This window comes from Antennarius striatus, chromosome 11 (genome assembly GCF_040054535.1).
Source record: "Antennarius striatus isolate MH-2024 chromosome 11, ASM4005453v1, whole genome shotgun sequence".
Lineage (NCBI taxonomy): Eukaryota > Metazoa > Chordata > Actinopteri > Lophiiformes > Antennariidae > Antennarius > Antennarius striatus.
The window spans coordinates 7,430,026-7,450,193 of NC_090786.1; the positions used below are offsets into that span (position 1 = coordinate 7,430,026).

The 20,168-nt window shown below is 41.3% G+C and overlaps 1 protein-coding gene across 3 annotated transcripts; it reads left to right on the plus strand.

The window, feature by feature from the left end:
- Nucleotides 1-746: 746 nt before the first annotated feature.
- LOC137603875 (equilibrative nucleoside transporter 1-like) lies at nt 747-19,338 on the plus strand. Of its 3 annotated transcripts, none has more exons than XM_068327703.1 (13): nt 747-849; nt 11,746-11,836; nt 11,932-12,013; nt 12,709-12,890; nt 13,375-13,514; nt 14,702-14,836; nt 15,119-15,216; nt 15,883-15,961; nt 16,169-16,254; nt 16,345-16,453; nt 16,750-16,835; nt 17,959-18,158; nt 18,479-19,338. In XM_068327703.1, exons 2-13 carry the CDS (start codon nt 11,808-11,810, stop codon nt 18,588-18,590), a joined length of 1,338 nt encoding a protein of 445 aa, XP_068183804.1. In that variant the 5' UTR covers nt 747-849; nt 11,746-11,807; the 3' UTR covers nt 18,591-19,338. The 3 variants fall into 3 exon arrangements, with proteins under 3 accessions (XP_068183804.1, XP_068183803.1, XP_068183802.1); XM_068327702.1 differs by lacking the exon at nt 747-849 and adding an exon at nt 8,036-8,095; XM_068327701.1 differs by lacking the exon at nt 747-849 and adding an exon at nt 11,145-11,281.
- The last annotated feature ends 830 nt before the right edge of the window (nt 19,339-20,168 follow it).

A 20,168-nucleotide genomic window follows, 5' to 3' on the forward strand; every position in this document is an offset into this window, starting at 1 on the left:
CTGTCATCAATTCAAATGTCAACAGACAACGGTGCTTTTGATTCTTCATGCTGAACAGACCAGTGGCTGTGAACACTGCTCCAGTGTGGGATATAGTTAGCATAATGCTCTGCAAACAGGAGACATGAAGTGTAACACTGATACCAGACCTCTGTTTGCTATTAATTGCTAGTAGCTGCTATTAAGACCTTATGTGTGGGTTGCATAAATGACATCTGGTTGAATCATCATCCTTGTCCTGTCCCTTGCCACTCACTCCAGTTACAAAGAGGCTACATCTACAGTGAAATGACTACTGCCTCCAGGTCAGAGGTGGAACAACAATATCAGGATAAAACAAGATAAAATAAGATATTCCTTTATTAGTTCCATATATGTAGACTCCAAGTTACAGCTCTGTAGCGTTTATTCAAATGTGTGATGTCAGTGAAACCTCTGTGTAAAATGGGTGCTTGTAGAAGGAGGTGGTGCATGGTCCCCAGAGTCCCCTCTGCTGCATCAGGATACGCTCCTGGTGTGTTACATCTGGTGTGTTGCAGCAGTGCTGATCCAGAGCCAGTGAGTGGTCCATTATATGAAGTCCCTCCGTACCTTCTCTCTCTGGGACTCTGCCACGTGTTTTGAAAGGAAAGGAATCCGGTGGTTTAAGTATAAAAGCCCACAGCCTGCTATTTGTCTGGAGCTGGGTCAGTCGCAGACCCCCCTGCCTCCCCCCCATGCAGTCCATCTCTCTGTGGCAGCTGCATGAATGCGGAGCGGAGCGGTGCTGCTCAGTGATAGGAGGAAAACAGACTGGTGAGTGTGTGAACCAGCCGACACACTGCTCAGATGTGATGGCATCGCAGGAGGGTAAGTCTGTGCTTCTCCCCCATGTTGGTGATTGAAGGTGAAAGGCATTGCTGTCTAAAATTACATTCCCATTTCCTCATCATGATCTGTGCTGCTTTTGTTCAGCATGCCTTAAGCTTATGTGGTGCATGCACAGGGGATCAACACATGCCTCCTAGTGTATTGTATGCTATCTTGCTTTAATTGGTAAACAAATGCAATTGTTCTGCAGATGTTTAAGTGTGTGGATGTGCCATCAGTACATTTGTGTCAAGTTTAGGTAATATTACAATGAAGGGCAAAAAGGAGATACAAGCCATATGTAACCCCTCTCTACATAATTTAAAAAGGCAAAAGTTCAGGAATAATTGGAAACAGAAAAATCAGTCAACGAATAAATGGATGAGTGGGTATAAACCAATGCAAATGTTTATTTTAAAGCTGATGTTGGTAGACCTGGTGGACGGTGACAAGGTCAAATGGTCACAATGTCAGAGTGTGTCTCATAGCGTTGACAGTGTCACCGTGTGACTTAGGGCTTATGGCTGTGCTTGTGATATCAGATATGTATGCATGCTGCTGCTCCTTTGGTCTATATTAAGACTTGGAATATCTATTTCTGTTAATAATTCCTCGTGCATGTTGTTATAGCTGCAGCAGAAGTTGAAAGCGTTCTGGACTGGAGTTGATGGGCCAGAGGTTGAGACTTGTACACAGTCTTAGTTGAAGCATCACAGCAGGTGACAGTGTGAGAATACAAATCCTCCTCACACACACACACACACACACACACACACACACACACACACGCACGCACGCACACACTCACGCAGCAGGGAACAGCAGGAAAGAGCCCTGAGAATAGGTCCCACTGGGCCACAAACCACTCTGTTTGTATCATTTAAACTCTTTGCACTGCTATGTTTTCACAGACGCACGTTTTAAAGCCTTTCTCCTCAGTGTGCTTCACACAATGTTGTTGGAAGGATTCATAACATCTGAAAGTCCATGTTTAACAGTAGTAAGTCCTGAGAAAGCTGCTATTCCCACAGTGATATGCTGTAGAAACCAGTTTTCACACAATGTGAGCAGCTTTAGGTGGAACGTGTGCAAACCATTAATCAATGACAATCATTGCTGGATAATCATGAGAATGTCAAAACAATTGCATGCCATTGTCTGAAGTGTGTTGATTTGCAGCTTGTCTTGTGTCATCATGAAATGAATCCAAGTGGAGCTGATGTATATCTGTCACAATTGTTGGACATGTACATAAACTAACTGTATGTAATGAATGGCCTGTATTTCCCATCGTGCATTTCATAAGAGCATCTCTTATTTAGACTGCCTCTCCTTGGTGACGATTGTTACATTTCAAGGTATAGGCATGATAAAGTCACACCTTTAGGGGATATTTTGTCAAGTGTTAAGTAGAACCTTCTGTGGCAGAATCACTGTTTTAGTGTTCTAACAAAATAAAGTCGGGTTACAAGAGGACAGCACATATAGAACTTTGGTGACATCACAGAATGTGACAAAATCCATTACTAGCCTTGTAATTAGCTCTCTCTTCAAGAGTTGCACTGTCCCCTTTTACACAGTCAATAAGGGCCTTGTGCAACTACATGGCACCTAAAGGAATATAATTTGAAATGTCTATCTATGAACCACAAAGGATAATAGAGCATAAGGATGTACAAGGTAATATTAATAAATACATTCCGTTTGGCACAGAAGATGTAGATGATCACCAGTTAGCATGGATTTAATCATTTCACTCAAAGCACTGCTGTCCACAAGTAGCAAATTTGATAAACTATTATTAAATCTCATACTGTAATTTGTATTTCTTGCAAGACTGTGTCAGATATCCAGATGTGTGATTGTGAGGAAAAGAGAGAGACGGTAGAATAAAAAAAAAAAAAAAATTCCTACAGTAAAGCATTTTTTTTTAGAAAATAGTTCCTCCTGCAGGCCAGTCTAGTGTAAACACGCTGGAATGTGGTCTCAATAACTTCCCATGCGTAAATAATCATAGCCTTTGTTTTTTCAATCCCTCTGATGTTGACACACACACACACACACACACACACACACACACACACACACACACACACACACACACACACACACACACACACACACACACACAGTATGAAATTGCATGTAAAGGAGGCAAACAGCAGATTCTAATATTCATTCCACTGGTTTCACAATACACAAATGTGATTATGACTTAACAAGTCTGCATGAACGCTGAAAGTGTCATAAAGATGTTATTCATTGAATGTTATTCATTGGATGCTATTCATTCGACATACAATTACGTAACATCCAAGCGTTGGTTCCAACTAATTTCTTGGATCGTTCTCAAACGCGTTTGGAATTTTTAACTTTCAAATTGTATTGGAAAATTGTCGTCTTTGCTTGTGGCTTGGCAGCGCCATTCATGAGTGACATAATGCTGATGTGTTTCTCACTGATAGTTGAACATGCATTTCATGAGGAATTGTTTTAAATTCCCCACAATGAGGTCTCTCAATTCTGTTTGCATCTAGTAGGAGGCCTACAAGGGTGTTTCTGCTATCTGTCAAGTGGGAGTATGTGTTTGTTAATCCTATTGGGAGATTGCAATACTGGCAGACTATTCTGCAAAATGTTGGTTTAAGTTTCTTTCAGAGTCAGTGTTAGGTGCCTAGATACTTGAAAACAAACTCTGTTTTCAAGTATCCCTGTACTGTTTCCCAGTCAGGAAAGAAAACAATCACTTCTGTTTTTGATGCTCGGTGGCAGAGGAAGTGCATCTAATTATTATTCTATAGCAGTTCCATCCTGCAGTCAGCATTCAGGCTGGATGGCTTTGCGACGACCATCCCAGACATCCACCCTTACACTGCTCCTTCCCACAAAGTCCACACTATTTCCTAAACGAACCCCAGCCATCAGTGAGGGCATGAATCACTGAAGTTAACCAGAGTTGAACCAGTGACACAATTTTGGCAAAAGTCAAGTCACAAGATTTGGTAAAATTTCTTTCACCCTCTGTAAGTGATTGGTCTTGGTGTCCCCATCCATTGAAATACTGGACTCAGTGCTCCAGACTCTGTTAGCCAGGCTACAGTGCTGAGCAGAATCCTAGTGTTCTTTTAATCTCATCTATAAATGCAAAACAGTGGGTTGCTCTGGCATTGAGGAAACAACACTTTGCCACAAGATTATGACAAATGAAGGAAGGAAAACCAACTAGGGTCAAGGGTGACCGAGGCTCATTGATGCACATGCGAAATGAAATGGTAATGGTATGGAAATGGTACTTCATGGTACTTCATAATGGCAGTGACTGCTTTCTGCGGGATATTGTACTCTACCACAAAGGACAAATGGAACAGTTTGAGGAACACAAAAGAGAGTCTGAAGTGTTGACTTAACTTCTAGGTCTCCTGATCTCAATACAATCTAACATCTGTGGGATGTGCTGGTACCGCGCAACTTCTGGACTTAAAGGATCTACTACGTCTTGGTAGTCATAATGTAATGGCTGAGTGGTGTAAATAACAGAGGCAATTTTTAAAGTGTTAAAACTGTATTTTCAGTGCATTGTAAAAAAACCCACGACAGCTGCACCCTCAACTTTCTGTGGTTCGAGGTTTTGATGACTCTGCTTTTATTCGAATGGACTAGACTGTCGGTCCCACTGGGGGAGGCAGAGGTTTTCTTACTCATCACTTCCTCTTAGTTTACATTTCTGTGTATTATGTGACTAGTAGACAAAGAAATTATAATTGTCTTGTCTACAAGAAGATGGATGAATGGATGATGGATGGGCTGATTTAGTGATAATGTAAATTCTGAAGATTAATATAATTTAAAATAAAAGTTTGTTCTGAACTTCACTCTATGTAATTTTACAACCTTAAATACATTTTAAATTCATTTTCTCTTTCGTGAGAAGCCTTTTAAACATGGCATGCACTTGTTTTTCTGCATATGAGATAAACATATAACTGATCAGCTTGGTCTAGATCATCAATATGATTTAGGTCAGCTACAACCAAACTTCCTTGTTAAAAAAATTAGGTTTCATATTTCTGTTTTTTATAATAACCAGGAAGCAGGACAGCATAAAAACAGTACTTGTACCATTAAATAATTAACCATTAAATCCATTAAATAAGTCAGCTTCTGACATTTCTTGCATCAAATTCAAACGAATTTAATAATTAAACATCCCTACTAGTAATATTGTTCTCTATAACTGTTGAATGATATTGCATGTTGGACTTTCACTCCAAACCAGTGACTCTGACGTAGGCTTGTGGTCCCTGGCCCATTTCACACATAGCTTATGGGACATGCATTTGCATCGCACTCAACCAAGTGAATGTCGCATTACCATGTGATCTGTATGCAGCTGAAGGATGCGGTCACAGCTTCTGGAATTATATTTTAAATATAAAATAAACAGGGACCCTCAGGAGCAGAATGAGGGTTGATGTTTGTACATCAGTAATGAACATGTTGTCATTCAAAGCTGTTCAGAGACAACATGTTTGAGCAGAGATGGGATATTCCAGGTTGGAAGAGAGCTGTTTTAATTTTAAAATTTCATTTTCTGAATTTCTTTAATTCAATAAAAAAAAATTCTCAAAAGATAACTCCCTCATAACAACCACGTTTTGGGAAAAATTCCTGCATTCACACATAGAAATGTGTACGATGTGTAAAATGCTGCACAATGAAGACAAGATTTTCACATTTGCATCTGAACGATCATCTCAAGACTGTCCTATAACTCATAGTCTCAGGTCTGCACAACTCCTTTGATGGCGTAGGTCAGTGAACAGACAAAAGAATGGGCGATGTCCTTTTACGACTGAAACTTAACAACATACCTATGTGGCCAAAATTATTCCTTTCTCTATACAGCACCTACCAAAGTGTTGATTAATGAAACTGAAGTCATCAAAAACAATCTATTTTTAGAACTCCAAACTGCAGAATTTTAGGCCAACTTTCAGGTTGTTAGTCTTCAAAACCCAAATCCCTTAAAACATTGTCTCAAGCTCCTGTCTTTAAATGGATCACTGCAGCAGCTGATTTGTGGCTCACCCATGGTGACAGGAATTTCACACCAGTGCAGAACACTCACACTAATGGGAATTTGGAGTGGGCTATGAATCCAAAGATGGGGAGGGAGTTCACTCTTACTGACCTCTTCTTTGTTTGCAGGTCTTTTCTGTTTCATTCCAAACTTTAATCCTTCAAAATGGGGCCAGGTCACAAACTTCTTAATTCCAAATGAGATTAACTTCACTGCCTTTGTGTCTCCTGAGCCATTTGGGACTGAAGAGGCCATCTACTGAAATTCCTTTTCCTAACTCTGCCCCTTAAATGTCAGTATGGAGTCAGAAAACCACTTCCAGTCCGTTCAAGTCATGCCTCCCCGAGGTTGCCTTCATGCTAGACTTTGCAGGATCGTCTTAAATTAGACATATATGCTGTTTGCTTGTGTGTGTATTTTCTAAAAGTGGCATGAAAAGGAACAGCCTCTAATGGGAAATGAAGGAACTGTATGTCGCAAGATCATCGTCTCATGATAGAAATGCCTACAGCTGTGCAAGGAATAAAAAAATAAAACATTTTGCGCCTATTTAGTATTTGTCTGATGAAGGACATACATCATAGAAACTATTGTGTCTCTCTTTACTTTTCTCTATTTTACTTTTTGCCTCTTTGTCTTCCATTTTCACTTTCCATGGAAAAACTCAGCCATGGATATGCCTAGAAAGCTCCTCTCCGGCTTTCTCCTTTGGCTATAAAAAGCTTTAGCAGTACATAGAGATGAGAGTCAGAGTCAGAAAGGAATTAAAGGTTAGATTTGCGTCTTCACACCAGTAGACACAGACAATACTGTCTCAGTCCTCCGCTCCTGCATGGGTTTGTGTTGGTGAGGAAGCGTCCAGACTAGAACTCCGTCACACATGGTTCCGGTCCTTAACCACAGCAAGCTTTTTTTGGAATGAGGGGAGACAGGGTGTGGATGACTGTGTACTTACCATGACTATATGGGCAAACAGCAGAAACCAGTGGAATCAGTCCCACGCAGGACAAAAACAGGCGGTAAACAAAGTCTCGACATGGTAGTTCAGACAGTCAAGTGTTGTGATGAAATTAGATACAGATGCCTTAGAAAACAGACTGCGTTTTAAAAGCAGCGTTGTTGCTTCTCAGATTTACAGCTGGACAATGTGTTACATTGCAGAATCAATTAACTGGTGAAATCAGTCAGATGTTTCGTTATAAAACAAAGCATTTTTGATGAAAAAATTGCTGTCATATATTTACCCTAATCTTGCAAGTCCCCTGAAACAAACTGCCTTTTCTTATCTTGCACTGATTATCCTTGTCTGAATTCCACACAGTTAAACAAATATTTGTGGCTGTTGTGTTTTTTAACCTTTATCTTGTCACAGATTAACAGGAAAGTTCTTCATTGTACTTCACTGTTATATAGTGAAATACTTGAGAAATTGTGTGCTATGGTGTTAATGTATATTATCTTGTTTTTAATGCCTCGGTTCTATTTGTATAATAATTCTTTTTCACAACACCAAACAGAAACTCTTTATATTGAGTGATTCCAAAGTTTATTAACAAGATCACTCAAACAGTGTCAAGAAAAGTTATAAGTACAAACGGTCTAAAAAAAAAAGCCAAAAAAAGTTAAAAGTTCCATGTGACATCTGAATGTTGCCCCACACAAAACACTACAAGACCCATCCTCTCTTTTTGATAGCTTCAGGGACAATCAGACACATCAGAGAATCTGAATCACTAAGAGCTCAACAAATGCATCACATGAGCGTGGAGACTTGTGTTTAACCTTATTTTATTTATACATGAGCCAAATACTTAAATTTGAAATTGGTTTGCATTTCATTTGTTGCTTTCCCGTCTTTGAAGGGAAAAATAACATTTGTGCGCAGAGACCGATTTGTTTTAAAATTCAACATTTTAAAATATCGCTGGAATTTTTTTACATTTTAGAAACTATCGTTATTTTTTGTAAAAAAAATTTTTTTTTAAATTTAATGCCACAAAAAGTGTACTAAATTTAATGCAAAGTGAGATGCCTGTTCACATCGTTGCTAGAGTTTAACATTTACGAGCTGCACCTGAAGGCAACTGGAGCTGGAGCGCTTCTCCAGCGGCCAGAGGAAACAGTACGAATCAGACATAAGAGGCGTTCACAGACTGTAATGACAAGGTAAGAACTAACCACACGAACATCCCAGATCACTTCGGCGATAACTTTTATCACTGTTACGTCTGAGAGATGTTGGCGAACGTTTTTGAGTTTTTGCTTTTAAACTAATTGTGAAAATCGTATTTGCTGGTAAAATAACGTGACCGCTCGACTTCTCTGTCATGAGCGCCTCTGCCTTGTGTCTGGAGAGTTTTTTTTTTAAATTTTATTCCTTTATTCTGTAAGTCGTTTTGATGTTTTTACTGCTCTCGGCAGACAAAGATGATGACACCAGTGTTTGCGAAGTCTTGGGCGCGCAAAATACTTCACCATTGACGCGAGTTGAATTTTAGCGCCAAGTCAGCCGTTCCGCCGGTTTGTTGAGTGAAGCCGAGCGCTTCCTACCGCAGCGCGGGACACACGATGACCCAAAAGCCCCGCGGAGGAACACACGGACCCTGAACGCATCGTTTATAAACTTTATTCCGCGGCCCCTCCTGTCACCCTCACGGGGTTTTGTTTTTAATCGATTCTCGCCACAAATGATGGACGACGTGAATTTAACCCGGTCGCCCTTCACTCGAGATCGATTTTGAACGCCACGTGGGTGAATTCCACGCGGGTAACCGGGAAGCGGGCATCCGGCATCATTGATTAAAGGACAGCGGTGGCACGTGGTGAAACGCTGCGTCACGGGGACGTTGATGGCAGTGTGATCGTGATGTCTCACCTCTGAGGTGCAGTTTTGGAGATGAATGCCGCATGTTAAAGACAAAGGGAAGCTATTACTGTATGATATAAATGATATGATTTAAAATGTGATTTAAAATCAAAAGGATTAATCATAACTTTCAATCTATGAAAAATGATCTAAATTCCTCTGTGGATCTGACTGTAAACTGTAGAAGAGAAGAAGAAGAAACACACTTTATTTATCCCTTTTGGAATTATTTAAATATGATTAAATAAATATTTTTGGAACTTTTTTGTTTTGTTTTAAATGCATTTAAAGAAGCACACACACATGATGTATTTATAGTTGGTAGTCTTATAAATAGTTGTCTTTGCATCCACTTTCGTTTTGAGTAACAGGGGTGTAACATTAGGACAGGACAGAGGCAAACGGCACAACATGATGTCATTTTTTTTAAAGCATACATACATGATATTGTGGAGTTCTTTTAATTCCCTTGCGTGAGATTTGTCATGGGGCTGGTTCATACCACACGTGTCTGTGCTATTTGAGACTCTGCTGACCCTGAAGAAGGAAGAGGAGCACACTAGAATGGCGACTTTGTTTCCCACTGAACGGCTGATTGACAGCAGCATGGACTCACCATTGACTGAAAGGGAGCATCTGATTTATAGGAGTTAAGCAGTTAACTTTTGTCCCCCTCCATCTGTGGGGGTCGACACTCAAGGAAACAGATTTATTTATCGTTTTCCTTCCCTGCAATTAAGAAAGAATTATGGTGTGTGCCCAAGGGGGAAACTCTTCATGTGATGATGAGATCAGGCCAAACAGACCTATCAAAGGGAGCCTGAGATCCATGATTGTGTTACTTATTTAAACCCATCAGTAAAATCAACGGAGGCCTGGAGATGCTCACGCAGTCGGCTGTTCATGCTAAATGAAAGGATAAGCATCTGCAGAACAGCTTTGTTCCTGCCCTCACCGGGGGGCGGGAAATAATTGGGGCACTAAAGGGGATGGGCCAAAAGGGAGGCGATAGAATAAGAGGCCGTTTTATACTATCATGTTGATTTTTTAAAATTTTTTTTGGAAGCAGAAGGCACGAAGAGAGAGATTTCACATGTGGTCAAACAGTAAAAAAGAGTAGAGAATGAAGCTGTGGTTTGTTTCCACTGAGTCATTTCTGCTTCTTCAAAACACGACTTGATCTGCAAAGATTTTTGCCGGAAGATCAACATTTGCAGAATAAAAGCAGATAACCATTCATGCATCATACATTTCAAATAAAACCAATCGAGCTGGGCCGTATTAGTTTCTTTGAAAGATGAGCAAAGGGAAAGCAATGTAAAAATGAAACAGGAACTGATACACATCGTGTCCTTGAACGGCTTCAATTTTAGTTTTTTAGGAAGCTTTATTTTGCGTGTCTTTGTGTCTATTAGTGACTCTAAGAATAGTCTTTAACTGGAAACTTGGCTGCAGGGTAAGGACATGGGTGGCGGATGAATCATCGAATGAATTGTTAAGAATTGAGTATGGAGGAGGTGGAGGCTTTTTAATGTGTGTGACGTTCAAGTTACTCAATTACTAGTTCACATGTCATTGATTGCTTCCCACACAGAGAAAAAGCCATTGTCTTAGCAGTTGCCATTTATTCCTGCTTCCTTTCTCTGTTATTTACAGGCTGCATGTTTGTGAACTGAGGCCTTTGTTGCTTTGAAGCTTTGATAAGGACACCAAAGCAATAATAGCCCGATAAAGGCACAGGGATGACTGTAAGTGTACGTGTTGGAAACATATCCATTAGGTCCTGGCAGGAGAAAGGCTCACTTTCTCTATCATCAGAATTGAAGATGAGTTTTGAATCCAATTTTTAAAAAAATCCAAAAACTTTTGAGGAACTCTTGTCTAAAGCCTTTGGTGAGTTACGGTCCGTCAGGATGATCCATTATGTAAAAACTGAACGTTGAACGGTGTCACATGAACCTGTTCAGCTGGTCGGCCTGGGAATAAAGGCGGACCTGTTTTTAACCTCGTGTCTGACGTTAAAAGATCTTTATTTGAACCTGAAGTAAATAGAAGTTTATAATATTTTTTTAATGGAGTTATTCATGTTAGTAGAGCTACTCTTAACTACCTTTGCCTCATTAATTTCAGTCGATGTTGAGGTCAGATTGTCCTCACACCTCACATCACGTCCAGGGATTAAGGAGGAGTAAAGAGTGGAGATAAGCGCTGCAGGAAGGAAATCTGAGCGGTGTCACAAAGAGCAGGGAGAAGCTGCAGATGATGATGATGATGATGATCGACGTTCACAAATGAAGGAAGGGGAGGGGAGGAAGAGTGGGAGGGATTGACAGCGAGATGCGTTCGAGGGCAGGTTCTCTGGAATGGGTGTCGACCCACTGAACCCAAGGCTGGTATAAAGTGAAGCATGAGGTGCTGGTGTGCTTTGACTCGCTTACGTCTCACCAGAGGACAGAGGAGCCTTTTGTCCCCCTGATCGGTCGTCTGTAAGTTTATTCACAGCCGTTTTCTGTTCACACAGGAAGAGGAGAGCGACGGGCTGTAACTTATTTGATGCTTTTATTTGGCAAATTTACTAAAATTGAAGTGATTTGTGTTTTCCTGTCCAGTGGGAAGCAGGTTTTGTTCATTTTTATCAATTATTCCATCAATATATCTTTCACTCATGTTTTGTTTTGGTGTCCTTTTGTGAGTTTTAAGTACTTTAAAAGTGCTTGTGACTTGTGTTTTTTTCCCCCCACTTCTTGCTGAATTTGGAAATGATCATGAGTGGATCTTCACACTTTTTACTGACATTTGTTGTCTTATTTTTTGTTTTTCTCTTTAAACTGCTATATTGGCTGATGTACTGTATATTCTGTGTGATGACATGCAAACACAGAATGGAGACATGTGGCTGCTGATGAATGTTTGCTGTGCCTGACATTCGATTCTTATCTGTGCCTCCCAGACCTGGTGCCTCCTGATTAACCCCCCGACTGATCACGTGCTTGGAAGCCTCAGACAAGAACCATGACGGTCATGAACGCACCCCAGGACAAGTAAGACCTCACACCCCCCTGTTAGTCTCAGAACGTGAGATCAGGTACATAAATTGTGGATTTGAAGCTGAAAGTCTTCACTGAACTCTTTCCAGATACCACGCAGTATGGATCATTTTCTTCATCTTGGGCTTGGGAACCCTCCTGCCATGGAATTTCTTCATGACAGCAACAGTGGTGAGTTAAGCGATGTGTTTTAAGGTTGATTGCGACCGTCTGAATAGCATCCAGATGTGGTTAATCCATAGAACAGCGGCTGTGTTGGTCGTCAGGCCTGTGGCCTGATAAACACACTGGCCTCCATGGAGAGGCTGTTTGTTTACCTTCCCTCCTGAAACCACCTGGTTTGACTCTGGATGGCTGATCCGACTCCGGCCAGGTGGGATTCCGTAGTAGCCTCTAATCCTCAGTTGTTTTGAGCTTAAGGGGGCTAACTTCTCAAAATGTGGAGTTTTTGGTTCGTTTCGGATTCACCCCTGAAGGGATTTTTAAACTTCTTTTGTGGGGCAGCTCATATACTGTGTACATTTGACAAAGAAAGTTTGGAATGCTCCTTTAACCTCTCTTTACAGGGATGATCCAGAAATATACGGCTACACAGAGGAAAAAGTTGATAATATTAAAACTTTAGAGACGAGCTTGAAATGCAGTTCAGTTGAGGTTAAGTGTGTGGTTTTTTGATTTTTTTTTTTTTTAACTTTCACTTCCTTGAAGAAATACTGTAGATAAAAAAAATTTCCTTTTTTAAAACCACAAGGGAAAATACTTTTTGTCATTCCCTATATATATATATTTTGACACATATACATATACACACATCCAGTTGGTCAGTATTTTGGGACAGTTGCTGATTTCTTCGTCTTCGTCTGCAGTACTTTACAGATCGGCTGAAGGACCCATCCGTCGATATTTCAGCCAATCAGACGGCAAACCTGACTTTGGAGGGCGGGGACAGTCGCAACATGCTGGAGTCAAAGTTCAACAACGTGATGACGTTGTGCTCCATGGTGCCTCTGCTCATCTTCACCTGCCTCAACTCCTTCCTGTACCAGAGGTAACCGTAGCGACCGTCTGGTCTTTAATGCGCCCACATCGTCTCCTCCTCAGGTGGATTGGGAGGATTTAATCATTACAGAAATGCATTTAATCAAACAACAGATTCAGTTAAAATGTATTTACATTCCTGTCCCACACCCTAGATATTGGTGCCCGCTGGTCACCCCTGTCACTATAGCAACGGCATCCTGTTACGTGAATGTCTATCTGTAATGCCTCCGGTGTGTTTGCTTTAATTAGAATTGGACTGAGAAACATCTGGGCTCGACCCCCCGACCCCTCCACAAACACTCCCAGGAATGCTGCTTATATTTCCTGCTTCCCTCGCTTCTTTTTTCATCTCCCTCAATATTCTCACTTCGTCCCCGTCGGCCACTTTCCTTCCTGTTTTTCACTCGCAAATGAGTTTACTTTTTAGAATTGTCTGAATAAAGATAAAGATGAATACTGGCAGTTATTTGTTCTTTGCCGTTTCCACTCAGGATATCTCAGAAGCTGCGGGTCTTCGGCAGCCTGGTGGCCATCCTGGTGGTTTTCCTGTTGACAGCCATCTTCGTAAAGGTGGACATGGCCCCGATGCCCTTCTTCACCCTCACAATGATCAAAATCATCTTCATCAACTGTGAGTTGTCACGCGTCAGATGTTTCTCGACAAACACAGACGTTACTAAGAGTCTCTGATTGGTTGTGAGGTCGTTTACCGTTTACTCTCAACCCCAGGAAGGTCTGCTTTAAATAAATTACAACTTGTGTTCAATTACATTTTTACGCCAGTCAAACTGGGTCCCGTTAAGGATTTTACCCAAGAAGACGTGGGGCAATAATGTGTCTGAAAGTTGACTTACAGCAACTATAATTGTGAGTCATAACCTCGGTATTTGTTGAAGTATTTATCGTAGGGCTTTTGTAGGACTACACAACTTCAGGTCAGCTCCATGTGAACCTCATTCTTGTGTCCCCTTCTTCTTCTACTTCAGGGGTGTCAAACTCCTTTTGTCCTCAAAAGACCAGATGTAACTAATAAATGTAACTCAATGTAACTCAATGTAATGTAAGTTACAGAATTACAATTGCAGAGAAAGAAAAAGTTTGCTAGTTGCTCTGTTATAACATGAATCCTTTTAATGTGTCAGGTTGTGAAATCGAAATGGGCCACATAAAATGATGTGGCGGGCCACATTTGGCCCCCCGGGCCTTGAGTTTGACACAAATTCAAGGCCCGACGTCTTCTTCTTGGTTCGACGTCTTCTGGGAAAAGTTCTAAGAACACTTCCTTTAATCTCAGCGTCCCACTGACCAGCAGGGATGAGCTCTTCACCCCCTTTGGGCCACTCCCCCACCCCCCAGGTTTTCATGAGGGGCAGCCCTTCATGTTTGATCCAGACCAGATGTCGCTGTGACCTTACAGCTTCGCTATTGACGCTGACACATTTCTCATAAAGGACAGACGTTAAATGACATTTTAATTAAAATCATTTGGTGTGATTTAAGCTTGACCAGGAAATAAATGTTAAAAAGTTATTGGATTATCTGATTAATGCAGATTCAAGTGAACATTGAACTGAATTGTAACAGGCCAAGAAACCAAGCTTGTAATCTGACTGCTCCGAGAGGCAGTGACCTGACCTCAGCCTTAACATAACTTACACGAGATGAGTGACGTCCCATTTTCTAGATAAATAATTTCCACCACTCCCCTTCCTAACCCTGTTTTTGGAGCGAGTCCAAAAACCGAGGGGCGATTAAAACCTCAGTGCCTCCTTAAAAGCGTTGAACTATGGGTAACACGTGCTGTTTATCTCTCCCCAGCGTTCGGGGCGATTCTTCAGGGCAGTCTGTTCGGGCTGGCTGGGATTCTACCCACCTCCTACACCACCCCCATCATGAGTGGACAGGGACTGGCTGGCACCTTCGCTGCATTCTCCTTGATCTGTGCCCTGGCCAGTATGTGTGACACACCCCCCCCCCCCATCCATCCCTGGAGTCAGAGTCAAAGTCTGAAACTCACATGGTTTCTCAGACATTGTTTCTACATCAGTTTAGGCTTTTTTTTTTTAGGCCGATGGGGTTTCTTCTGTTGGATCTGAAATTCTGTGGTTGCTGTGATGGTTTAGTCTTAAAGAAGAAGCTGTGGTTCACAATAACACTTAAATAATAATAATAATAATAGTGATATAATAATAATTTTTATTTTTATTATAATAACTATCGTGTCGTCGTCTACAGGTGGCTCAGCCCTGCAGGACAGTGCCTTTGGTTACTTCATCACAGCCTGTGTTGTAATCCTTTTGGCAATCGTGTCCTACCTCGCTCTGCCCAGGCTGGTAAGAACCAGATTACATCTTGAGGCTATAAATTTACATTTGTAGTTTTTTTATTTGATTTTGACAAAAAAAAATCCACACAAACGTCTCACAACCAGGCAGAGGTAAATCAGACAAAATCGCAATGTGACCAAAAAGCATCCACCGATGAAACATTTGCCGAAACGATTCCAACGTGTTAGCGATCACAGCCAACAGGAAATAAAGAAAACGCAGGAAGTTAAATATAAGAGGACAAAAAACACCAACTATGTATGACGTTCGTTTTGGAAGGACTCCAGAGGTTTTCTAGTTGTTTCTTCATCCTGGCCCCATCGTGTGACACAGAAACACAAATGAATGCAATCCAGGAACGATAATAATCGTATTGGTAATAACAAACTGTGAAAGGTCACAAATAAATGACATGAAGCGCCTTATTGAGTAGCTGAATCCAGTTAAATGTCCTGTTGTGGTTAAAGCCAGCATCTGTTAACAGGTTTACACAGATCTAGTGACAGATTGTCATCAGCTTGATAGGAGCCTGCTTGTTGCAAAGTGTTCAGTTTTCATTTGAACACATCTAACCTGTAAGAACTGTCAGAAAACTCAGTGTCTTTCCTGCATCCTTTGAGTTTTTTTGCGCTGGCCCCGTATCCTCGTCTCATGTTTAGTTTTTGTCAACAGGAGTTTTTCCAGTACTACATGGAGAGCATCGCATCCGGGCCTTCTGCCAATGAAAGCAAGATGGACGCGCTGACAAAAGGTACAATCGGTGCTCAAACGGATGCTGGAATGTTCAGGTTTTCCAGTTTTCCAAAAAAAAAAATTAAAAAATAAAAGCATGGAAGTGGAATCTGTGAACAACTTGATTGTGTGTAACTTGAAATGACAACATTTGCCAGATAAGCTTCCATCCTTAATTCCGTGCAGATGAATGAAGTCTGTTGATACGGAGCTTTTGCTTTTGCAGTTGAAAGTCAAGTGGAGAAGCCTCCAGTGAACCTGCTGGAGGATGAAGCCCCGCCCACTGTGTCTGTGTTTCAAATCTTCAAAAAGGTAAAATCTTTTTCCTCCATATTTTTCCTTCACTGCTGCTGTAACAGAAAGTGAGCATTGAAGATGTGTGTCCTGTGGTCTCTGCATCAGATCTGGGTGATGGCTCTGTCAGTCTGCTTCATCTTCACCGTCACCATCGGGGTCTTCCCAGCCGTAACCGTCGACGTCAAGTCCACGATAGCTAACGGAGGCTCTTGGGGTGAGTCTTCATTCCCACCATCAGCACCTGGATTTATTCCCAGTCCAGATTGAGAATATTCTCCCAAAGTCACACACACCGGTTTTTCTTTAAAAAAAAATTTTTTTTAAAAATTGAATGAAATAAATTTGAATTCCACAGATGAAGCTCAATTTCTGAGTGGCCCATAAAAGTTATAAAATCCATTTCAATCTCCGAAGCACCTGCAGCATCACCTTCACAGAAGGCTTATTTGTAGACTTGCTGTGTGACGTGTCTCCTCTAAAGACGTCTTGTCTGTTCTGCTTCATCGTCAGATGTCTACTTCATCCCGGTGGCTTGTTTCCTCCTCTTCAACGTGATGGACTGGGTGGGCAGGAGTCTGACCGCCGTCTGTTTGTGGGTCAGTAACAGTTTGACTTCAACTGCTCATTTCAAAATACAGTAATCCCTCGTTACTCGCGGTTAATGCGTTCCAGGACCACTTGCGATATAGCGACAAACTATTTATTAAAGGCGCAATGTCGGTTTTTGAGAAAATTAATGGCTTTTATGTGCGCCTTATAGTGCGGAAAATACTGTATCTTTTCCCACATTCTTATCAACTGTTTAAAGCACTTCTGTTTTAAAGAAAAGTGTTTCTTTAATGCACGGAAGTTTGTTGCGTTCCGTGAGTCATGGGACGCAGCGCACACACGGATGCTGTCAGCCAATAGCATGCGCGTACAGTGTCATGTGACTTCCTACTAAAAATCCATGTTGTAGTGAAGCCGTGCATCTTGAAGTGCGAATAAGCGAGGGATTGCAGTGCTTTCCGCACTATAAGACGCACCTAAAACCCTTTAATATTCTCAAAAATTGACAGTGCGCCTCATAATCCAGTGCGCCTTATATATGAAAACAGTTTTAAAATAGGCCCTTCATTGAAGGTGCGCCTTATAGTGCAGAAAATACTGTACTGTATGCCTGTCTGTGCGTCTCTTGGTGAAATAGGTCGACTTTGCTGCGATTGAATCGATTGTGCGTTTATGTTTAAAATGGCCCCGTCAAAATATTTAGTGTTCGCCGATGTGTTGTCCAGCAGGCGCATGGAGGCGTTTATAACAGATGCATTCGTTGCACTTTAATGGAAACGTTCACAGAGGAATAAACTGACAGGTCATCGGCGGAGCGTTGGAAAAACGTCGGCCTGAAAATCAACGGGAGTCTTTCTGCTGTTGAGGTCAGAGGTTTGCTTTCGGAGAGAAGTTGTTTTAAACACAGCGCATCTTTGTCTCTGTAGAATCGCATTCCATTCTGTCGAGTTCGTTACAAGCTAAACTTGTAAACCTTCAGCAGCGTCTCACTGGAGTGCAGATAACTGCAGTCAGCTGCTCCTGCAGCATGTGAGTCCATTTGTCTTCACAAAACGGAGCCGCTTAGGATCCTAATGGCTTCCACTTTAGTTCCCCGTGAACCCACTTCCTCCTGTCAGGCCTGTGAGTGTTTTTTAATTGATGTGATGATGTCTGTGTGTTTCCCTCCAGCCCAGTAAAGACAGTTTCTGGGTTCCCGTCCTGGTGGCCATGCGGCTCATCTTCGCCCCTCTGTTCATGCTGTGTAACGTTCAGCCGCGCTACTACCTGCCCGTCTGGTTCGCCCACGACGCCTGGTACATCTTCATCATGATCTTGTTCTCCTTCTCCAACGGATACCTGGCCAGTCTGACCATGTGCTATGGACCCAAGTAAGCAGCACACACACACACACGGACACACGGACACACAACATACTTGTATTGGACTTGTGAGTTCATTGATCTTTGTGACAACAGCTGGCTGCTCTGACTTCCTTTTTTTTTAACTTAGCTGTGAGGTTTCCAGGAAACCAGCAGATAAAGTGATGAGCTTGTAAATCCTCCTGTAGTTGTTGCGTCGTTTTGCCAACACACACACACACACACACACACACATGCATTTGATCACCTTCGGTGGACTTCCTCCGACATGTATCGATGTTTTCTTTCCGTTCCTGACCGAGTTTTGTCCCTCTGGTGTTGTCGTACAGGAAGGTGCCGCAGCATGAAGCAGAGACGGCTGGAGCCATCATGGCCTTCTTCCTGTCCGTCGGTTTGGCGCTGGGAGCTGCAGTGTCTTTTGCCTTTCGGGCTATGATTTAGTCCCCCTAGTAACCTCCCCCTTGATGCTGCGGATGGACGGCACAGCTGACTGGAGACCAGAGAACCTCACTGATCTGAAGCATAACAGAGACTCGTCTTCACCAAACATCCCAATATGAACTGAGACATGTTACTGAATTACATTCGTTAGAAATAATGTCAAGCCATGATGGTTTGTAAGTAAAGTCTTAATACTTTTTTGTATATATATAAGAAAAGCTCTGAATACCCATCAGTTTAATATGATTCTTTAAAATGCTGATCTCTGGATTGATGCAGCTTTTAACTTTCATCAGTCCAACGTAGATATTCTAGATGACGGAAGCAGTCTGGATTTATTTTGTGTATCTGTTTTATCTATTTTGTTTGACGTTAGTTTGTATGATTCACCAAAGAAACCGATTGTTTATACATTTTTAGTCAATTTTGTGACGCTTTGCTTTCTTCAGTTTGTACCTTGAAAAACGCACAAAGGTTTGCTTTATAATGTATTTGTATGTGCTACAAGAAGAAATGACGAGGATGACATGAAATGTGCTGTGTGACATCAGGAGACTTCACGGCGATTAGACACACCCCATTATTAAATGTCTTGAACATATGTTTTACATTAGAATTACTATTTAGTAGTAGACTTGTTTAAAGGCACCACGGTGGCCCGTTTGTCCATACTGTGGGTGTTGGCTGGTACCGGAGTCTGACAGTGTTACTTATATTGCAGTTTGAACATTAAAACTATTTTTAAGAAGCGGATTCCCCCTAGTGGTCATTATTGGAATGTCACCCCGCAGATTGAGTAGATTGTGACCTTGAAAAGATTTATTATTACCAGTACTCTATATGTATTATTTATAATAAGTATAATTATTGTACATAATAAGTAATCAAGGATGATGCAATACTGTTGTTACATCATCAGGTTCAAAACTTAAGGGGAATGTCTCGCCTTACTTTATTAAATGTAATATTGATTAACCGAGCCTCCTGACCATCTGCCTTTAAGCTGATAAGACCCAAATATTATATCAATTATATATAATATATATATCACGTCATATATATATATGTGTATGTGTGTGTCGATGCACGATCTGACTGCAGATAGAGAGTAATTTACTAATGTTCAGTCATTCCATTGTCGAATGTTTTCTGGAACATCATGGTGTCAAATCGTTTTGATGTACATACAAAACATGTTTTTTATTCGATTAAAATATTAGCTTTTGTGTAATAAGGGGGAACTTAATGCAATTTTAAGAAAAATCCTATGTCCTCAACTTTAGGTTTGTATAAATCTAAGATAAAATTTAATATTACCCTTATAATACCTTACACGTCTTCAAAATTACATCCCGCTTCAAAGCGGTGATGTAATTGTCAGTGCTTGTGTGTTCGTCTGTCCATCCGTTAATCCATATATCTTCGCAACCGTTGCAGTTAGAAAGACGAAACAAAAAGCACATTACTGGGGCGGCAAAGGGGATGAAAATGAGATGACTTGAGAAAACTAGGTCAAGATCAAATTTCAACTTTTGTACATTCAGGAACTGGGTAAGACAAAGAAGAGGGAGAAGGCCA

What these genes read in the sequence shown, in the direction of transcription:
- LOC137603875 (XM_068327703.1), top strand. Translation starts at nt 11,808, where the DNA reads ATGACGGTCATGAACGCACCCCAGGACAA. An exon ending in ATGAACGCACCCCAGGACAA is followed by an intron (nt 11,837 to 11,931) that starts GTAAGACCTCAC and finishes AACTCTTTCCAG; the next exon opens with ATACCACGCAGTATGGATCA. An exon ending in ACCTCGCTCTGCCCAGGCTG is followed by an intron (nt 15,217 to 15,882) that starts GTAAGAACCAGA and finishes TTTTGTCAACAG; the next exon opens with GAGTTTTTCCAGTACTACAT.